Here is a 15,763-nt window from a genome sequence, read left to right as displayed (position 1 = left end):
TTTGTCTCTTAAGGAAAAAATTATAGACTGCCAGATGAATAGTGATGGTGGTTATTAGATCTGTATTTGAAGGAATTGTTCAGTTTTTCTGTGGCAGTCATCTTAAGCATAAATCAGATATTTGTTTTGCTTTGTTTTTAATTATTTAATTGTCACCATTGCTTCTATATTTTGGAATTGTTTACTCTTAAGTGGACATATGAAATGAAATAATTCACTAATCTTTATTTATGAAAAATTTGTTAATTCTTTGTAGTGAAGGAATAGAGTAACATATCTTTCTGCATTTAAGATTTCTTCTTGGCCCTGGCTGGTGTGGCTTAGTGGATTGAGGACCGGCCTGCGAACCAAGGTGTTGCCAGTTAGATTCCCAGTCAGGGCACATGCCTGGGTTGCAGGTCAGGTCCCCAGTTGGGGGTAAGCAAGAGGCAACCATTCATTGATGTTTCTCTCCCTCTCTTTCTCCCTCCCTTACCCTCTCTCTAAAAATTAATAAATAAAATCTTAAAAAAAAAAAGATTTCTTCTTACATACATAGATATTTCTAGACAATTGAATTATATTCAAATTGTAATAAACTGAATGACATTTTAAATGTGTTAGGAGAAGTCAACATTTAAGAGAAATATTTTATAATTGGTATAGTCAGCAATGCCTAACTTATAACATGTTTTGTTTTCCTAATGTATAAATGGGGTGGGGCAAAAGTAGGTTTATAGTTGTGAGAACATGAAACATTTTTTATGTTATTATTTATTAATTATTTTATTATTTTTCATACAAACAACTGCTTTTGTCACCCCCAGTATTAAGAACACCTTAAGATGTCATAGTTTCATTTTACACACTGTTCAAGTGAAATCTGCTTTAGATTTTAAACTGCCCCACTCTGGTTTTGTTTTTTAATTGCAGAGTTTATATTGTGTTTAATCATAAAGCATATAGTATTCCCATTAATATGACTTATATTCCCCTTTGGAATATTTGCCACATTGTTGATTCCATGGCTTTTAGGAACATCACACACTTAAAAATAATAATAATGAGCAGTGTTTAAAAGAAAAGTAATTTGTACTTTTACTTATTATATTTTCCCAAAATACTTTTAGTTCTGCAATTGATTTCTTGTTGTAGTTACTACAGTACAAGCACAGGAAGGCAAGTCTTAAATGAATACCGTCAGGTTTTTTTGTTTGTTTTACCATCTTTATTATTGTCATGTTTTTATAAAATCTTTAAATTATTCCTTATCTCCCATCTCTTAATGTTTTGAATAAATAAGAATCTTACAGAAAGTTATAACATATTATGAGGAATGGTATTTTAAATATGTTTCTAAATAATCAAGTGGAAAAAAGATAAAGAGAACCTTGCTCTAGAGAACATATGCTAATTAAAATATTTGGAAGAGGACTTTGTTTTTGTTCTGTATTGATAGGAAATAAACTATTTGTCATTGTTGATATTCCCATTTTCAATTTATGTATTTTTATATATGTTAATTTATTTTTTTAAATTTTAGTTTGAAGCTGGCAATATGAAAAACCTGGTACTGAAGATAATATCTGGATCTTTCCCACCTGTGTCTTTGCATTATTCGTATGATCTCCGCTGTTTGCTCTCTCAGTTATTTAAAAGAAATCCTAGGGATAGACCATCAGTCAACTCCATATTGGAGAAAGGTTTTATAGCCAAACGCATTGAAAAGTTTCTCTCACCTCAGGTATGTATTTTTACTTTAGAGTTAAATTGAACAGTTGGGTTATGGTACCTAACTCAAACATGCCCTCCCCAGTTTTGAGGAGAGCAAGCACATCAGAACTTTGGGGAAATAGATGCTTTTTTCAAACAATACTGGAGTCACCCTCCTTTCCATTCCTGTATTACTTCCCCTTCCTATTTGCTCTTCAGTTGTGAATCTGTAGGAGGGAAACATTCCTTCCGTGTCTCCTCTCAACACTTAACCCTTGACTTCTGATCACCAATTGTGTGGTAGCTTGCCCTCACACCAGGCCATTCTCTGATAACCAGCTGGATGTCCTACAGTTCAGTTCAGTTCTGACACTATCCAAAAATATGTTTACAGTTACATATTGAAAAGAGCGAAAACTCATTGGAGATGTTGAGGAGATTCAGAGTAAAACTGAGATAACTGAGAGGTTAATCTGAGAAGGCTAATGAAGTACTGTAATTCTTTATCAGTTTGAAGTAAGTAAGGGATATGCATACACATAGAATATAGAGGTTATTTCAGATAGGAGGCAGTTGAGTTAAATGACTAAAATACAGAACAGGCGAGCAGTGTATGGGGGCCTTGGTGGTGCATTCAGTTAATTTGAAAAGAAAGCTTGTTTGGATGAGTCATAAAAATACATAGGTAAGATTGGGAGAAAGTTAGCATGAGGGGAATTTCTGTGAATAGATTATTTGGGTTTAATCAGTATAGTTTATTTGACAGCATAATTGTGACTGAGAAAGGAAGAAATGTATACTGATTAATAGGTAAGTTTTTTATTTTGGAAATTTAACATCTTTTCTAACTTTTTTCCCCCTCTTTCAATCTTAAGCTTATTGCAGAAGAATTTTGTCTAAAAACATTTTCCAAGTTTGGAGCACAGCTTATACCAGGTAAATGAGTCCTTTCACCTGTTTGCAGTAATTAATATACTAATTATGCTAATTAGTAATATTTACTCATTATACCAACAATATATGTAGATATAATAAATTGGGATAATTGTAGATTAATACAGAGAAAATGCATTTTAAAATTATTTGTGATATGACAATATACAGCACTTTTCGATGAATTAAAAAGAAATGAAATCTGCTTTAGCTGTGAATCACAGCACAGGGAATGTAGTCAATAATATCATAATAACTGTGTATGGTGCCAGGTGGGTACTAGATTTATTACTTTGTAGTATTTATAACTTTGTAAGTTATACAAATAATTAATTACCAGATTATACACCTGAAACTAATATAATATTGTTCATAACTGTAACTGAAAATTTTTAAAAAATTTTAAGAATTAGTAAAACAATAGTGGAGGAAGAGAAAATTTGGAGTCTCTTTGTAACTTGCTGTTCTGCTGGTGCTGCACTGTCAGCCTTCTGAACAGAAGCCTCCCCTTCAGATGTCACCCTCAGCACACCAAGGACCAGTGTGCTAATGGGATAACCACACTCAGGCATGACCTTCAGCTGAGTGTCTCTGAGCAGTCCCTGCTTGGAGGCAGCATCCATCTTCCTTTGTCAGTGTGCAGCACCAGCTACGCAGAGTGGTCTGTGATGACTACATAGTGGGCTGTAAGAAATGCCATCCATGGGTGATGTATTAAACATTTCTAGGACATTGAGGATGCCCCTAGGGTTTAAGACATGCCTATAGATAAACAAATAAAGCTTGATCAATGCCATGCTATACTTCATGACCAAAATAAAGCTGCTTTAAGACAGTGTACTGAAACTCTATTGGTGAATTGGTTAATATGCATTAGACGTAGATTCATTATTTTAATGACCACTTTTCAGCGGTAGATCTGTTCCTTCTCTGGCTGTCTTTGGTGACGGGTTTGCACTCCATTAACGTGGCAGAGTTTTTATAAACCAGCACGTCTGCACCGAGTGAAACCTGTGGTGAGACCAAGGAACACATGATGTGATGCATCTATACAGAAGCCTTTTGTTACGTTTCACTGTCTTGAATAAATAGTTTGTCTTGAACTTTTTCATCTATATCAAGTACTTAAGTGATATTCTGAAAATATTGTCATAGTATATTAGAAAATGTCTTAGCTAAGTGTGTACATCTTTATGTAAAATATTTTTCTTTGAGATCTATAATATTCCCTCACTTACCATGGGTATTATGTTCTAGACCCCCCGCAATAGGTGAAAATCTGCGAAGTAGGAAACTTACATTTATTTTAGTATTTATATATGTTTTAAGGCTTTATAAATCCTTCCCACACACTTATAAACCATTCCCAGTTCCTTATTAACCTTTCCCACACTTTTATAAACACTACTTATGTTCTTAAACATATTCTACACTCTTAAACCTATGTAACTTTAACAACATATGGATACAGTACCACAAAATCCTGTGATATAGCAAACAATTGTGATAAATAATTAAATGTAATATTTTTAAAAGTCCCGTGATACAGTGAGGCCGCGATAAGTGAACTGCTATATAGAGAGGGACTACTTACTTTACTTCGTATTCTATAATTAAAAATTAATTACTGTGAAGTTAGGTACCTGACCAAGGATAATTTTTTTATTTTTAATGTGGCCATCAACAATATTTGTAGCATTGTGAGTGTGGATTTTATACCGTGTATATGTATATGCATATATTTGTGGGAGAGGGAAATTATATTTTTTCTACATAGAAGGACTTCAGAATGGCGTTCTAAATTCAGTTGATATTATTTAAGATTTGAAGAGTATATTGTTTTTCAAACATAATGTTTTTCATGTTCGACTTCATTATGAGTTTGAGCGTATTAATAAAAATAGATCATATATCATGAAACTGGTTTTCTGTAAGCTGGCAGTGGTATGGCAATGCATTCTCAGGAAGGCCAGCTACACTTAGCTCTTCTTAAAGACTCTTAGACTCACCTCACTGTGAGAGACTTTCAGTTCCTGGAAAATCAGTTTCCTCTAAATAAAATTCACAAGGACAGACACATTGGAATCAGCATGTCTCTCTTGGCAGTCCAAGTAAAGCCTCATGAGAAGTCAAAAATCTTCATTAAAAGCCTCATTGTCAGAAAGGCCAGAAACACCCCACGTCAGCACATTCTTTCCCCGTGGGTAAGCCTGTGTAGGAGTTAGAAAGTTATTTCATTGTAAAACGAGTTGAGTAGATGAAATGTTTAATAGCATGGGGCTAAAATAGGAGTTGTACTGCTGATGGGCCTATAAATATTTTGTGGGCTCCAGCTCCCTATACTAAGCTTCATCCTACTGGTAGCCTTGTCTATGAGCCTGAGAAATGCTCAAGAATCAGCTTAGGAATTCTTTAGAAAGTGAATGGGTGCTATTCATATAGTTTTTCAGGACTCTTCATTTTTATGCTTTTGTGCTTCTTGCCCCTTTTCTGGCATACAGAGTTTTTCTTGGGTGATGTTAATACACGTATCCAGGTTACAGTGTTGTGACTTTGTATATCTATGGTTTGGATTAATACAGTTGAACTCTGATGGGAATTTTTTTCACGTTTCCTAGTTCCTGTCAGGATGCAGTTGGAGTATATGTTTGGAAACCTTATACTGACATACTCCATCTCATATCTTCAACCCAAATTACTTATGAGTCTCTAAACTGCCAATAAAATTGATATTATTTTTTTATTTTATAAGATTACTAAGGAATATGAATAATATGTATTATAAAAAATTAAAAGAAGAAAAAATTACCTCTAATCTTAACGCATAGTTCTTTTTGGTTTTGTTTTTCTGTGATAACATGTGTATAACAACTGAAAATTGGGGACGTGTTATAAATGATTTGTTTCTTTTTATTCACAATATTATATGATGATTATTTCCTAATCAGCTAAATATTCTTTGAAGAACTGAGTTTAATGGTGGTATTTCATTGTGAACTACCAGTTAATTTTTCTCTCCTTTCCCTTCCTAAAAAGGAAGAATACTTGTTGAAAGAGATTGACTTAAATTGATTTAGGACATGATAAAATCCTGAGGTCGCAGGCCAGAAGAAGCAGAAAGAAAGCTGCTACTTAGGCCATGAGCCAAGTTAAGCAGAGAGGCACCTTAGCAGAGTGGAAAATAGTTAGAGGAAAAGGGGTTTTGGTAAGCGTTGATAGAGACTATACTTCCTTTTAGTTACTTTAGTTTAACTGTTTTTTCTTGAATATATCATTATCCTAAGACAGAACCTTGTCTAGGCTTCAGGAAGAGTTTAATACATAATGCTGCAGGGTTTATCCTTGTGTATAGATTTTTGTTTCTCTGGTTACTTCTTTAAAATCAATTCATGAACATAGTTCTTGATATAGATTTCCTTTAGAAAGTTTGACCAATTTATATTCCCACCAGGCGTATACAAAGGTACCAGTTTCATGGGATCCTTAGGCATAATGGCTGTTTTAAAGTGTTTGTTCTTCAATAAGTCTGTGGTATAGACATTCAGACTATTTACGAAGACTATATTAAGCTTCTCATAGAGATAGAATTAATGTTTAGCAGTTCTTTAAGTTTATATTCTGATATTGAAAGTAATTTCTAAAACAGTGAATGTTCTTTTCAAAATTTATCTTTAACGGCTTTATTGAGATGTTAATTCACATACCATTCAATTCGCACCTTTGAAGTCTTGGGTCAGTGCTTTTTAGCTTATTCACAGATGTGTGCAGTCATTATCCACAGTCAGTTTCAGGGATGTGCTTTGTTTATATGTAGCATTTCAGCATCTTAAAGGAGTGCGGCTTTTGCTTCTTTCAAGAAGCGGCTTTAATAAAATAGTTACAATGAAGGCACTGACATGTGCTAAGGAGTGAATAATACATTTAATGAAAAATTTCAAACTAAATGCTGCCAATGATTATGAAAATGAAAAAGTGTTATCTTGATGAATTTTAAAATTTAAGATTTAACAAAGAACTATGGAAAAAATTTCTTTTATCTTTTCATGTAGCAAAAAGACCAGCCTCAGGACAAAGCTTGGCTTCTGGGTTGTCTGCTCAGAAAATTACAAAGCCTGCTGCTAAATATGGAGTGCCTTTAACATATAAGAAATATGGAGATAAAAAATTACATGAAAAGAAACCACTCCAAAAACATAAACAGGTATGATCATGTTACAAACTGTGTCATTAGTAACAAATTCACTTTGACCTTATTTTATTACAGCATGGTCCAGCTATCTTGATATTCATAGGACTGCTTTTATTTAGTTACTAAAAAAACATTGTTGTTCTCTGCTTCACCAGTCTTCCAAAATCAAGAAGCCTTAACAGAAGTCATAAACATTCAGTAGATATGTTAACTAAAGTAGTTGATACAAAAAAGAAAGTAGTGCTATAAATGAAATCATTTTTTAACAACCTAAGCAGAACTATTTGTTTTTGTGCATAAAACAAGTAAATATCTGTGATACACTTGATAAAAATATGGGAAATTTTTATATTTGAGAATTCACAAGCAGACAAATATATCCACAAAGCCCACTTACAGTGAGTGTCAACAAAATCCCTTGTATTCTGAACTTCTAAAGATTGCCCTCACTGCTTTTGTTCTGAAGCCTGCCTTGTCTCTCAACACACTGGCAGCTCTCTTACTTGGTGACTTTTTTTTTCTAATCCGTTAATACTGCTGAGTCTAGGAATGGAATGAGGGAGGCGGTTCCTTTCTCACTGCCAGCCTCTTTCCTGCCCGCCTCCCCTGCCCCTTCTCCAGGCTTTGATACTTTCGCCACTAGACTAAATCACCACTAGACTAAATCACCTGTTATACAGTATTCCCTCACTTATCGTGGGTATTACGTTCTAGACACACACACCCCACGATAGGTGAAAATCCACGAAGTAGGAACCTTACATTTATTTTAGTATTTATATATATATATTTAAGGCTTTATAAACCCTTCCCATACACTTATAAACCGTTCCCAGTCCCTTATTAACCTTTCCCACTCCCTTATTAACCTTTTCCACACTTTTATAAACACTACTTATGTTCTTAAACATATTCTACACACTTAAACCTAGGTAACTTTAACAACATATGTATACAGTACTGTAAAATTTTATATGGTTACTCACCACTGAGGTATACTGCAACTTGAATGATGAAGATGATGAATTAGCTGTGCAGTACTAATGATGATGAAGGTGATGAAGATGAGATGAATGTACTGCACAGCAAAGAAGAGCATTACAGCTCTTCTAAAGGCACCTCTTCATCAGGTGCTTCTTCAGGTGGTGCAGTAATATCTTCGGCCTCGTCTGTAACTTCTACTTCCGCTAAAGGCGTAGGTGTAACCGACCTCTTCGTTTGAGTGATGAACATAGTTATGGGGAGTTGCTGGCGCTGCTTCTTCTGATTGAGAATGTTTTTGTAAACTTACATGGCACTGTCGATTTAATTTGCAAACTGCAACGAACAAACCATATGGGAGTCCCATTCTTCAGCCACTCGTTGAAGTTCTTTGGCCATTCTGACCATGGTTGCAAGATGATCAAGTGTTGGGCCAACCTCCTCCTCTTCTTCAACCCGTTGTTCATCTTGTTCCTCATCCTTTTCTTCACTTGCTGACTTAGCCCATCCAGGTCTTCGTCCGTCAACGACTGAGAGTGCACATTGATCAGGGTATATACATCTTCAGTAGTCATGTCACTGAAGCCCTCTCCTCCCAGTATTTTTGCCAGCTTCACAGCCTTATCCACCGCTGAGTGATGGATTTGATCAGGAGACAATCCTTGTAATCATGGACCACTTCTGGCCACAATTTTTCCCAGCTGGCATTCAAAGTCTCACTCTTCATCTCCTTTATGGCCTTTTGAATATTTTGGAGACACGATGCAATTTTGTACTCATGCCAGTATGCCTTAGGTGAGAAGTCTTCATCCGAGTCCATAGCTTCAACGAGGTTTTGCAGGGCGTTTGGGGTGTAGAGTGCCTTAAAAGCGTGAATATTGCCTTGATCCTTTGGCTGAATGAGCGATGTGGTGTTCGGCAGCAAGAAGTCTTATCTGGATGCCATCATACATCAGGTTGACAGCATGGCCTCCAGCATTGCCCATTATCTGAAGCCCTTTGAAATCAAGGCCTTTCTCTGACGATAAACCTTAACCTGCAGGATAAAACATTGATGAAACCAATCAGTTGTGAGGAGTTTTGTGATCCAAGCCTTAGGATTGTGCATCCAGTACACAGGCAACACAGTCTTATTTTTGTTTTTTAGGGCCCTTGGGTTCTTGGCTTTATCATAAAGCCTGCAGCATTCCCACACATGATTAAAGTTTCCCTGTCTTTTTGGGCCTTGAAACTAGGGGCTTTTGCTTCTTCCTTCATAATGAAAGTGCGAGACGGCATCTGTTTCCAGAATAAGCCTGTTTCATCCATGTTGAAAACTTGTTCAGGCTTATAGCCTCCTTCCTTGATGATGTCTTTGAACATGTTCACGTACTCCTCGGCTTTGGCTTTATCCACAGAGGCAGCCTCTCTGTGCAGAGAAACGCTCTAGAGTCCAAAGCGTTTCTGAAATTTGTCAAACCAGCCCTTGCTGGCACTGAATGGGGTTGGTCTGGTTGGAGAGGCACTCAATGGTCCTGCTTCAGCGTCGTCATTGTCATCATCGTTGTCCTCTTCTTCATTCCCATCACCATCATGATCATCCCTTTTTGCTGCTAAACGATCATACAGTTGCTTGGCCTTCATATGGGTGGTGTTTGTATCCAGTGAGATATTCTTTTTTCTGCAATCGGTTATCCACACAGCTAAGGCAGACTCCATCTTCACAATGATCTTATTGCAGGAAGTAACCACCCTCTTTGCTGTTTTGTTGAAAGTCACTGATGCCATACACCTGATATTCTTGACGTCCTTCTTTATATAGCGAACTGTAGACTCATTGATCCCGTAATGGTGGCCAACAGATGCATAGCTTCTCCCTTCCTTCAACATGCCTAGAAGTTCCACCTTCTCTTTTATGGTAAGCATCTTCCTCTGGTGCTTGGGTTCACTGCCAGAATCCTTAGAAGATGCAGAACATTTGGATGGCATCATAGGGCTTGCAATAAATTCAGTCTTTAAGGAAAATTTCACAAAACACAACACCGTAGAGCAAAAGTACACACAGCTATTGGAGGTAGGAGTGAAGTGGACAAGGCGAGATGCTGAACATATGTGCACAGTGCGGGATAGCAGACAGACTGATGCTACGGTTACTGAGCCAATCAGTGCCCGGGATACACAAGACAATGCTCTGACTGGTCGCCTTCCATCAATCAGCCAATCGTGTGCCATGTACAATCTCACGTAGGCAAACGAGCTTGAGCGTACATCTCGTTTTCAGCATAATGTATGTGTCTGCAAAAAAGAAAAACATACTGTAAACATTGTGCAGTGTTTTATTTTGATTTAATATTCTTTTAATGTTAGAATCATTTATTATATATTTTTATATATTTTTTGAAAATTTTTAGGCAAAAATCTTAAAATCATAAATCGGCAGCCGTCCGTCTCGAGAGACGATGGTGTAGCTTCTTAAAAGTCTATCTGCACCGCCGAGAATGGCTGTGCAGTCCAACTCGGGGGTGACACGGTATCTGTCTCCTCCCGTGTTGAATCGACATCTTGCGATGACGCTGGAGTGTCCTCTCCAGTGAAGCTGAAGCTACAGAGCCTGGGCAGGGTGATATGGAGGGTCTACTGTTGCCCAAGCAGCAGACCCCCGCTCTCTTCGCAGCTGAAGGGTCCAAGGGAAAGACGGAGTCAATACAGCTTGGCTTCAGGTGCGCCGCAGGAGTTGCCTGTGTTGACTACAACGTCAAACCGCCTTAGGGACTCCGGCTCCGGATTTTCTGTCGGGGTTTACTCCCTTAGCCTTTCCCCTGAAGAGGTATGCCGCAAGGCAGCGGAGGTTTTTTGGAGTCAGAGTTTTCCTTCAAAAAAAATCATAAATACTACACATATAAATACATATATATATTGCAAAAACCCGTGATATAGCGAAAAATCTGTGATAAATAATTAAATATAATATTTTAAAAAATCCTGTGAGGCCGCAATAAGTGAACCGCAATATAGAGAGCTACTACTGTACTTACATGTTGCGGTCATCTGCATTGTCACTCTTCTTGCCACTGTCTTTAATTCTTGGTGATTTCAGTATCCAAAAAAAAAGGGCCCTTCCAATAGTACATGGCCTTTTATTTTCTTGATTGTTCTCTTCCAATGATCATGCCATCAAATTTGATATTATTAGTAATATCAACTATTCTGTAGTTTCTTTTATAAACATCCCATTCCCTGACTACTACTTTCTATATTCCATGCTCATTCTTCAACGGCTGATTTCTTATTTCACTGAGAAAATAGGAACATTGGAAGAAAAATTTCCTTCATTCTCAAGACCACTCCTGCCAGTCAGTCGTATCTGTTTGAAATATTGTCTTTGTTTCTATTACTTTGGATGATCTGTTCTCAATTATAGTCAACCTTGCAATTTTTGTACTACTACTACTACTACTACTACTACTACTACTACTACTATTACTATTTTTGCTTTCTGAAGGTCTTCAGGCTCTCTTCTGCATTGTTGTATTTCTCCTCTCTACTGAGTCATTCCTGTTAGCAAACAAGTATGTTGTATCTTTAGTCTCTAAAAAACATCTTCCCTTATTTCTCATGTCTCCTTCCAACTACTTCCCTGTATCTCTGCTTCCTTTAACATCAGAACTTAGCCAAAGCATTGCTTATGCTGTCTTCTGTGCCTCTCCTCTCATTTTCTCTCAGATCCATTCCGCTTGAGGCTTTCTTGTCACAGCTGTTATGCATCAGCTTTTGACTAGGACATCAGTGACCTCCATATTGTTAAGTCCAGGGATCAGTTGTTTTCTTCTACCTCTGCTTTCCCCCCTCACCTGAGGACATTGTTCCATTGCTTTACAGAGAGAGGAAGGGGGGACTGGGAGGCAACCAATCGATGTTTCTCTCTCACATCTGTATTTCCTTCCCCCTCCCTTTCTCTCCCTCTCTCTCCCTCCCTCTAAATCAGTGAATATATCCTCAGGTGAGGATTAAGAATAAGATTAAATTGGTAAATTTTATGTGTATTTTACCACAATAAAAAAGTGGAAAAAATTTTTAAGAGGGAAATAAAATAGAAAAAAAGAAGAAGTGGCAATCAGTCCTGGCTGATATGACTCAGTGGCTCAGTGGATTGAGCACTGGCCTGCGAACTGAAAGGTTGCTGGTTCAATTCCCAGTCAGGGCACATGCCTGGGTTGCAGGCCTGGTGCCCAGCTGGGGATGTGTGAAAGGTAACCGATAGATGTCTCTCTCACACATCAATGTTTCTCTCTCTTTCTCCCTCCCCCATCTCCAAATAAATAAATTTTTAAAAAGGTGACAATCAAATGTGTGAAAAGTTTTTCAAATTGTAACAATTAATGGAATTAAAGGGGAAAAATCTGTTATTTTAAATATTTTTTAAATTAGCTTTTTGCTTTTGGGTTTTTACATTACTCTTTCTTTAAAAAGGACTTAATTTTTCCCTGAAAATCTAAAGCATCTTTTAGATTTTTTAACTTTCTGTCAAGCTTAAAAATAGAAAGTTTATAAGGAAAATCATACTGCTTAATGATATTATCTTTATTTAATTTTAATTGCAACTATTTAAGCTAATATGTACTGTTATTATGCAACATATAAAATACTTACATATCACTTTTGCTCTAGTTCCTGTAATAATCAGTTATTTTTTAAAGGCTTCTGTTAAGACAAAGAAGTGGTTAAGCCAGCAGAGGGCACTCCATGAATACATTTCAGTATTTTGGCTCTGATTTTTAAAAAGAAAAAACATTTCTTTTAGTGTGAATGTTTTATGTTACCATATTTTTCTCTTCTGTATAGACATAGTGTTCTGAAAATACCTGTGTGATCTCACAGGAACAGTTTGATATTTTTATTAATTTGAGTATCTTATATGTAAGGCAATATGGAACATAAAATAGTGAATATAATTTTTTTATTTTATGAGTTTTTATTTTATTCTATTTTTCCCATTACCCTTTACCACCACCTATATACCCTCTTCCACCACCCCCACCCCCCTCCCCCTGCAATCACCACCCTGTTGTCCATGTCCATGAGTTCTTTGTTTTTGTTTTGTTTTTGCTCCATTCCTCCACCACCCAGCTCCTCCCCACCGAACTGTCAGCCTGCTCGCTATGTATGAGTCTGTCTCTATTTTCTTTGTTAGTTCAGTTTGTTCTTTAGATTCCACATATGAGTGACATCATATGGTATTTGTCTTTCTCTGACTGGTTTATTTCACTTAGCTTAATGTTCTCTAGGTCTATCCATGCTGTTGCAAAGGGTAAGATTTTCTTCTTTTTTAAGGCTGAGTAGTATTCTGTTGTGTAAATATCCCATAGCTGTTTTATCCACTCATCTGTTGATGGACACTTGGGCTGCTTCCAAATCTTGGCTATTGTAAATAATGCTGCAATGAACATAAAGGTGCATATATTCTTTCAAATAGTGAATGTAATTTATGACTTCATGAAACTTACCTAAGCATATGTAGGTGTCTTATTTAAACATTCTCTTCTTGTTCCACAGTATTGTATAATATAATACGTTTAAAACCTGGTCATTTATAGTAAGAATCTGTAATATTCACACTAATATTTTTTAATTGTTTGGTGTTGTGGTTCACAAATTCTGAGACCTGAATTGAGCCTGTTATATAGGAGTTAATCTGTGGAACTTGTCAAAATATAGAATGCAGGGCTTCAGGTCCAGAAATAATGGTTCAGCAACTTTCGGGGATATGTATTTTTAAAAAAAAACAACTTTATTGATATTTAATTTACATACTATACATTTTATCCATTTAAAGTTTGGACTTAAGTGGTTTTTAGTGTATTCACAGAGTTATGCGATCATCACCACAGTCGATTTTAGAACGTTCTCATCACCCCACCCAACAAATCTTTTTCCAATTTGCATTCACCCCCATTTGTACCCCCCGCCCATACCCCTAGGGAACCACTAATCTACTTCTGTTTCTATGTAGATTTGCTTATTCTGGACATTTCATATAATTGGAATTATACAATATGTACTCTTTTGTGACTGGCTATTTTACCTTAGCATAACGTCTACAAGGTTGTAGCGTGTATCCATGTTGTAGCATATATCAGTACCTCATTCCTTTTTATTGCCAAATAATATTCCTATGTGTGGAAGGAATATGTATTTTTACAAAGCTCTTGGGTAGCATTTCTCAGTAGTTTAAATTTTATATACATAGAGCATGCTTTGAAATGCTGTGTGTTTATAATACTGTGAAGAACATTATCTACAATTGTATTATGTTCCTTGTATTTCAGTCATAGTGCCCTTAGAGCACTCTCTATTTTAAAACTGTGGGTTGCTTTCTATTAGTGGTGGCAAAATCATGTTAGTGGGTGAAGAGCAGGAGCGTTTTTAAGTGATGAAATGGAAAGTAACAGAATCCTCTGAATATAGTAAAGGTATTTTATGAAACTTTGGGAGTGGCTGTGAAATACATTTCTTGCTGTGGGTTACTTTTAGGAAAAGCTTAAAAGCTACTGTTCTTTAAGTATATTAATGTAGAAAACAAATGTAGATACAAATGTAGATAAAAAATCCTTACCTAATTTGTAGTTTTACTTTTTGTCCAGGCCCATCAGATTCCATTGAAGAAGGTGAATCCTGGAGAAGAAAGGAGGAAAATGTTTGAGGTATAAAGACATCTGTCTGTGTATTTTAAAGCTTTGCAAAAATAATTATAAGAAAAGAAGCAAAAGCTATAGAAAACCTCCAAACCTTTCCTCCTTATTTCTTTCAAACAAATACTTTTAACTTTTTTTTTTCTTTTTTTACCTCCGTAGGTATTAGTACAATTGGTGTACTAACTTTCCTGACGTAACTAAGAAAAATAGAAATTATTATTTATAAAGATGTTCTTTTTTTATTTAAGGAACCAGCAAGAAAAAGAGGGTCAGAATTTATTGATAAAGAAAAGAAACAAAAAGATCAGGTAGTTTTTTTTTTTTGCTCTTACTTTTCTTCCCTTGCCAAGCTGTAAATGATAATAGTTTCAAGAGTTCTAAGAAGTTTGTCTTTAAACTTGTTACAGATTAGTTTATTGAAGGCTGAACAGATGAAAAGGCAAGAAAAGGAAAGGGTAAGAGGATGCCTCATTATTCTATGGTGTATTCCACACTCTTCCCCCACCACATGCACACTTTTTTATTTTTTTAAAGAAAGACACTGATTTCCATTTCATTACTGAATGTATTTTATATATTTTATATTAAATACTCGAAATGGTGTTTTGTTTGTTTCTTTTGTCCCAAAAGTTGGAGAGAATAAATAGGGCCAGGGAACAAGGCTGGAGAAACGTGCTAAGTGCTGGAGGAGGTGAAGTAAAGGTAGGCGTGTGACACCAATATAGATATACTACTGCCATGTTTTTTTCTAGTTTCACTTTGCTCTTTAAACTGTATATAACTGGCTTTTTTGTGTACATTTATGCCTTATCTAGAATTCTTCAGCATCCATTATGAATTCTTAGTTTTATTGCATGTGTTTGATACATAACATGTATTGATAACTAATACGTGATACACTATTCCTGCCAGAGAAATCTATTTAAAAATCAAACACAGTATGTCATACCTTTGCCCTGAGTCCTTCTGTAACTTTGTATAGCCTCAAAGATTAAGTTTTCAGAAGATCGGTATTAATTTGGTTTCTGCCAGTCTCTCTAAGCTTACCTCCATTCATTCCCTACCACGGACGATATGCTCTAGTCATGCTGAACTGAAGACCGTACTTACAGCTTCCTTACTGCATGCAGTCTGCTGCATCTCTTTGTCTTTGTACTTGTATTTCTCTTTGTTTGACAGTACTCTTTCCTACCTCCTCACTTGCACTTCCACCTCCAACTCAAAGTAGCTAACTACTTAGCTAATCATTAAGCGGTTATTAAATAACAAATTACCTAGCCAACACTTTACCTAGACC

At 36.1% G+C, this 15,763-nt stretch overlaps 1 protein-coding gene across 3 annotated transcripts in view; it reads left to right on the top strand.

Moving 5' to 3' along the window:
• The window catches only part of NEK1 (NIMA related kinase 1), a 113,045-nt gene that overhangs the window by 19,948 nt on the left and 77,334 nt on the right, over positions 1-15,763 (top strand). For all 3 annotated transcript variants that reach the window (XM_090288859.1, XM_090288858.1, XM_090288857.1), the window contains exons 9-15: positions 1,523-1,723; positions 2,568-2,628; positions 6,675-6,826; positions 14,416-14,475; positions 14,715-14,774; positions 14,874-14,921; positions 15,097-15,168. In XM_090288859.1, the coding sequence (XP_090144985.1) occupies positions 1,523-1,723; positions 2,568-2,628; positions 6,675-6,826; positions 14,416-14,475; positions 14,715-14,774; positions 14,874-14,921; positions 15,097-15,168 (654 nt within the window). The remainder of the gene's footprint in view (positions 1-1,522; positions 1,724-2,567; positions 2,629-6,674; positions 6,827-14,415; positions 14,476-14,714; positions 14,775-14,873; positions 14,922-15,096; positions 15,169-15,763) is intronic.

This window comes from Furipterus horrens, unplaced genomic scaffold, assembly GCF_987537825.1.
Source record: "Furipterus horrens unplaced genomic scaffold, mFurHor1.1.pri manual_scaffold_10, whole genome shotgun sequence".
NCBI lineage: Eukaryota > Metazoa > Chordata > Mammalia > Chiroptera > Furipteridae > Furipterus > Furipterus horrens.
Note: the sequence above shows the minus strand (reverse complement) of the source record. Positions and strands in the feature narration are given on the sequence as shown.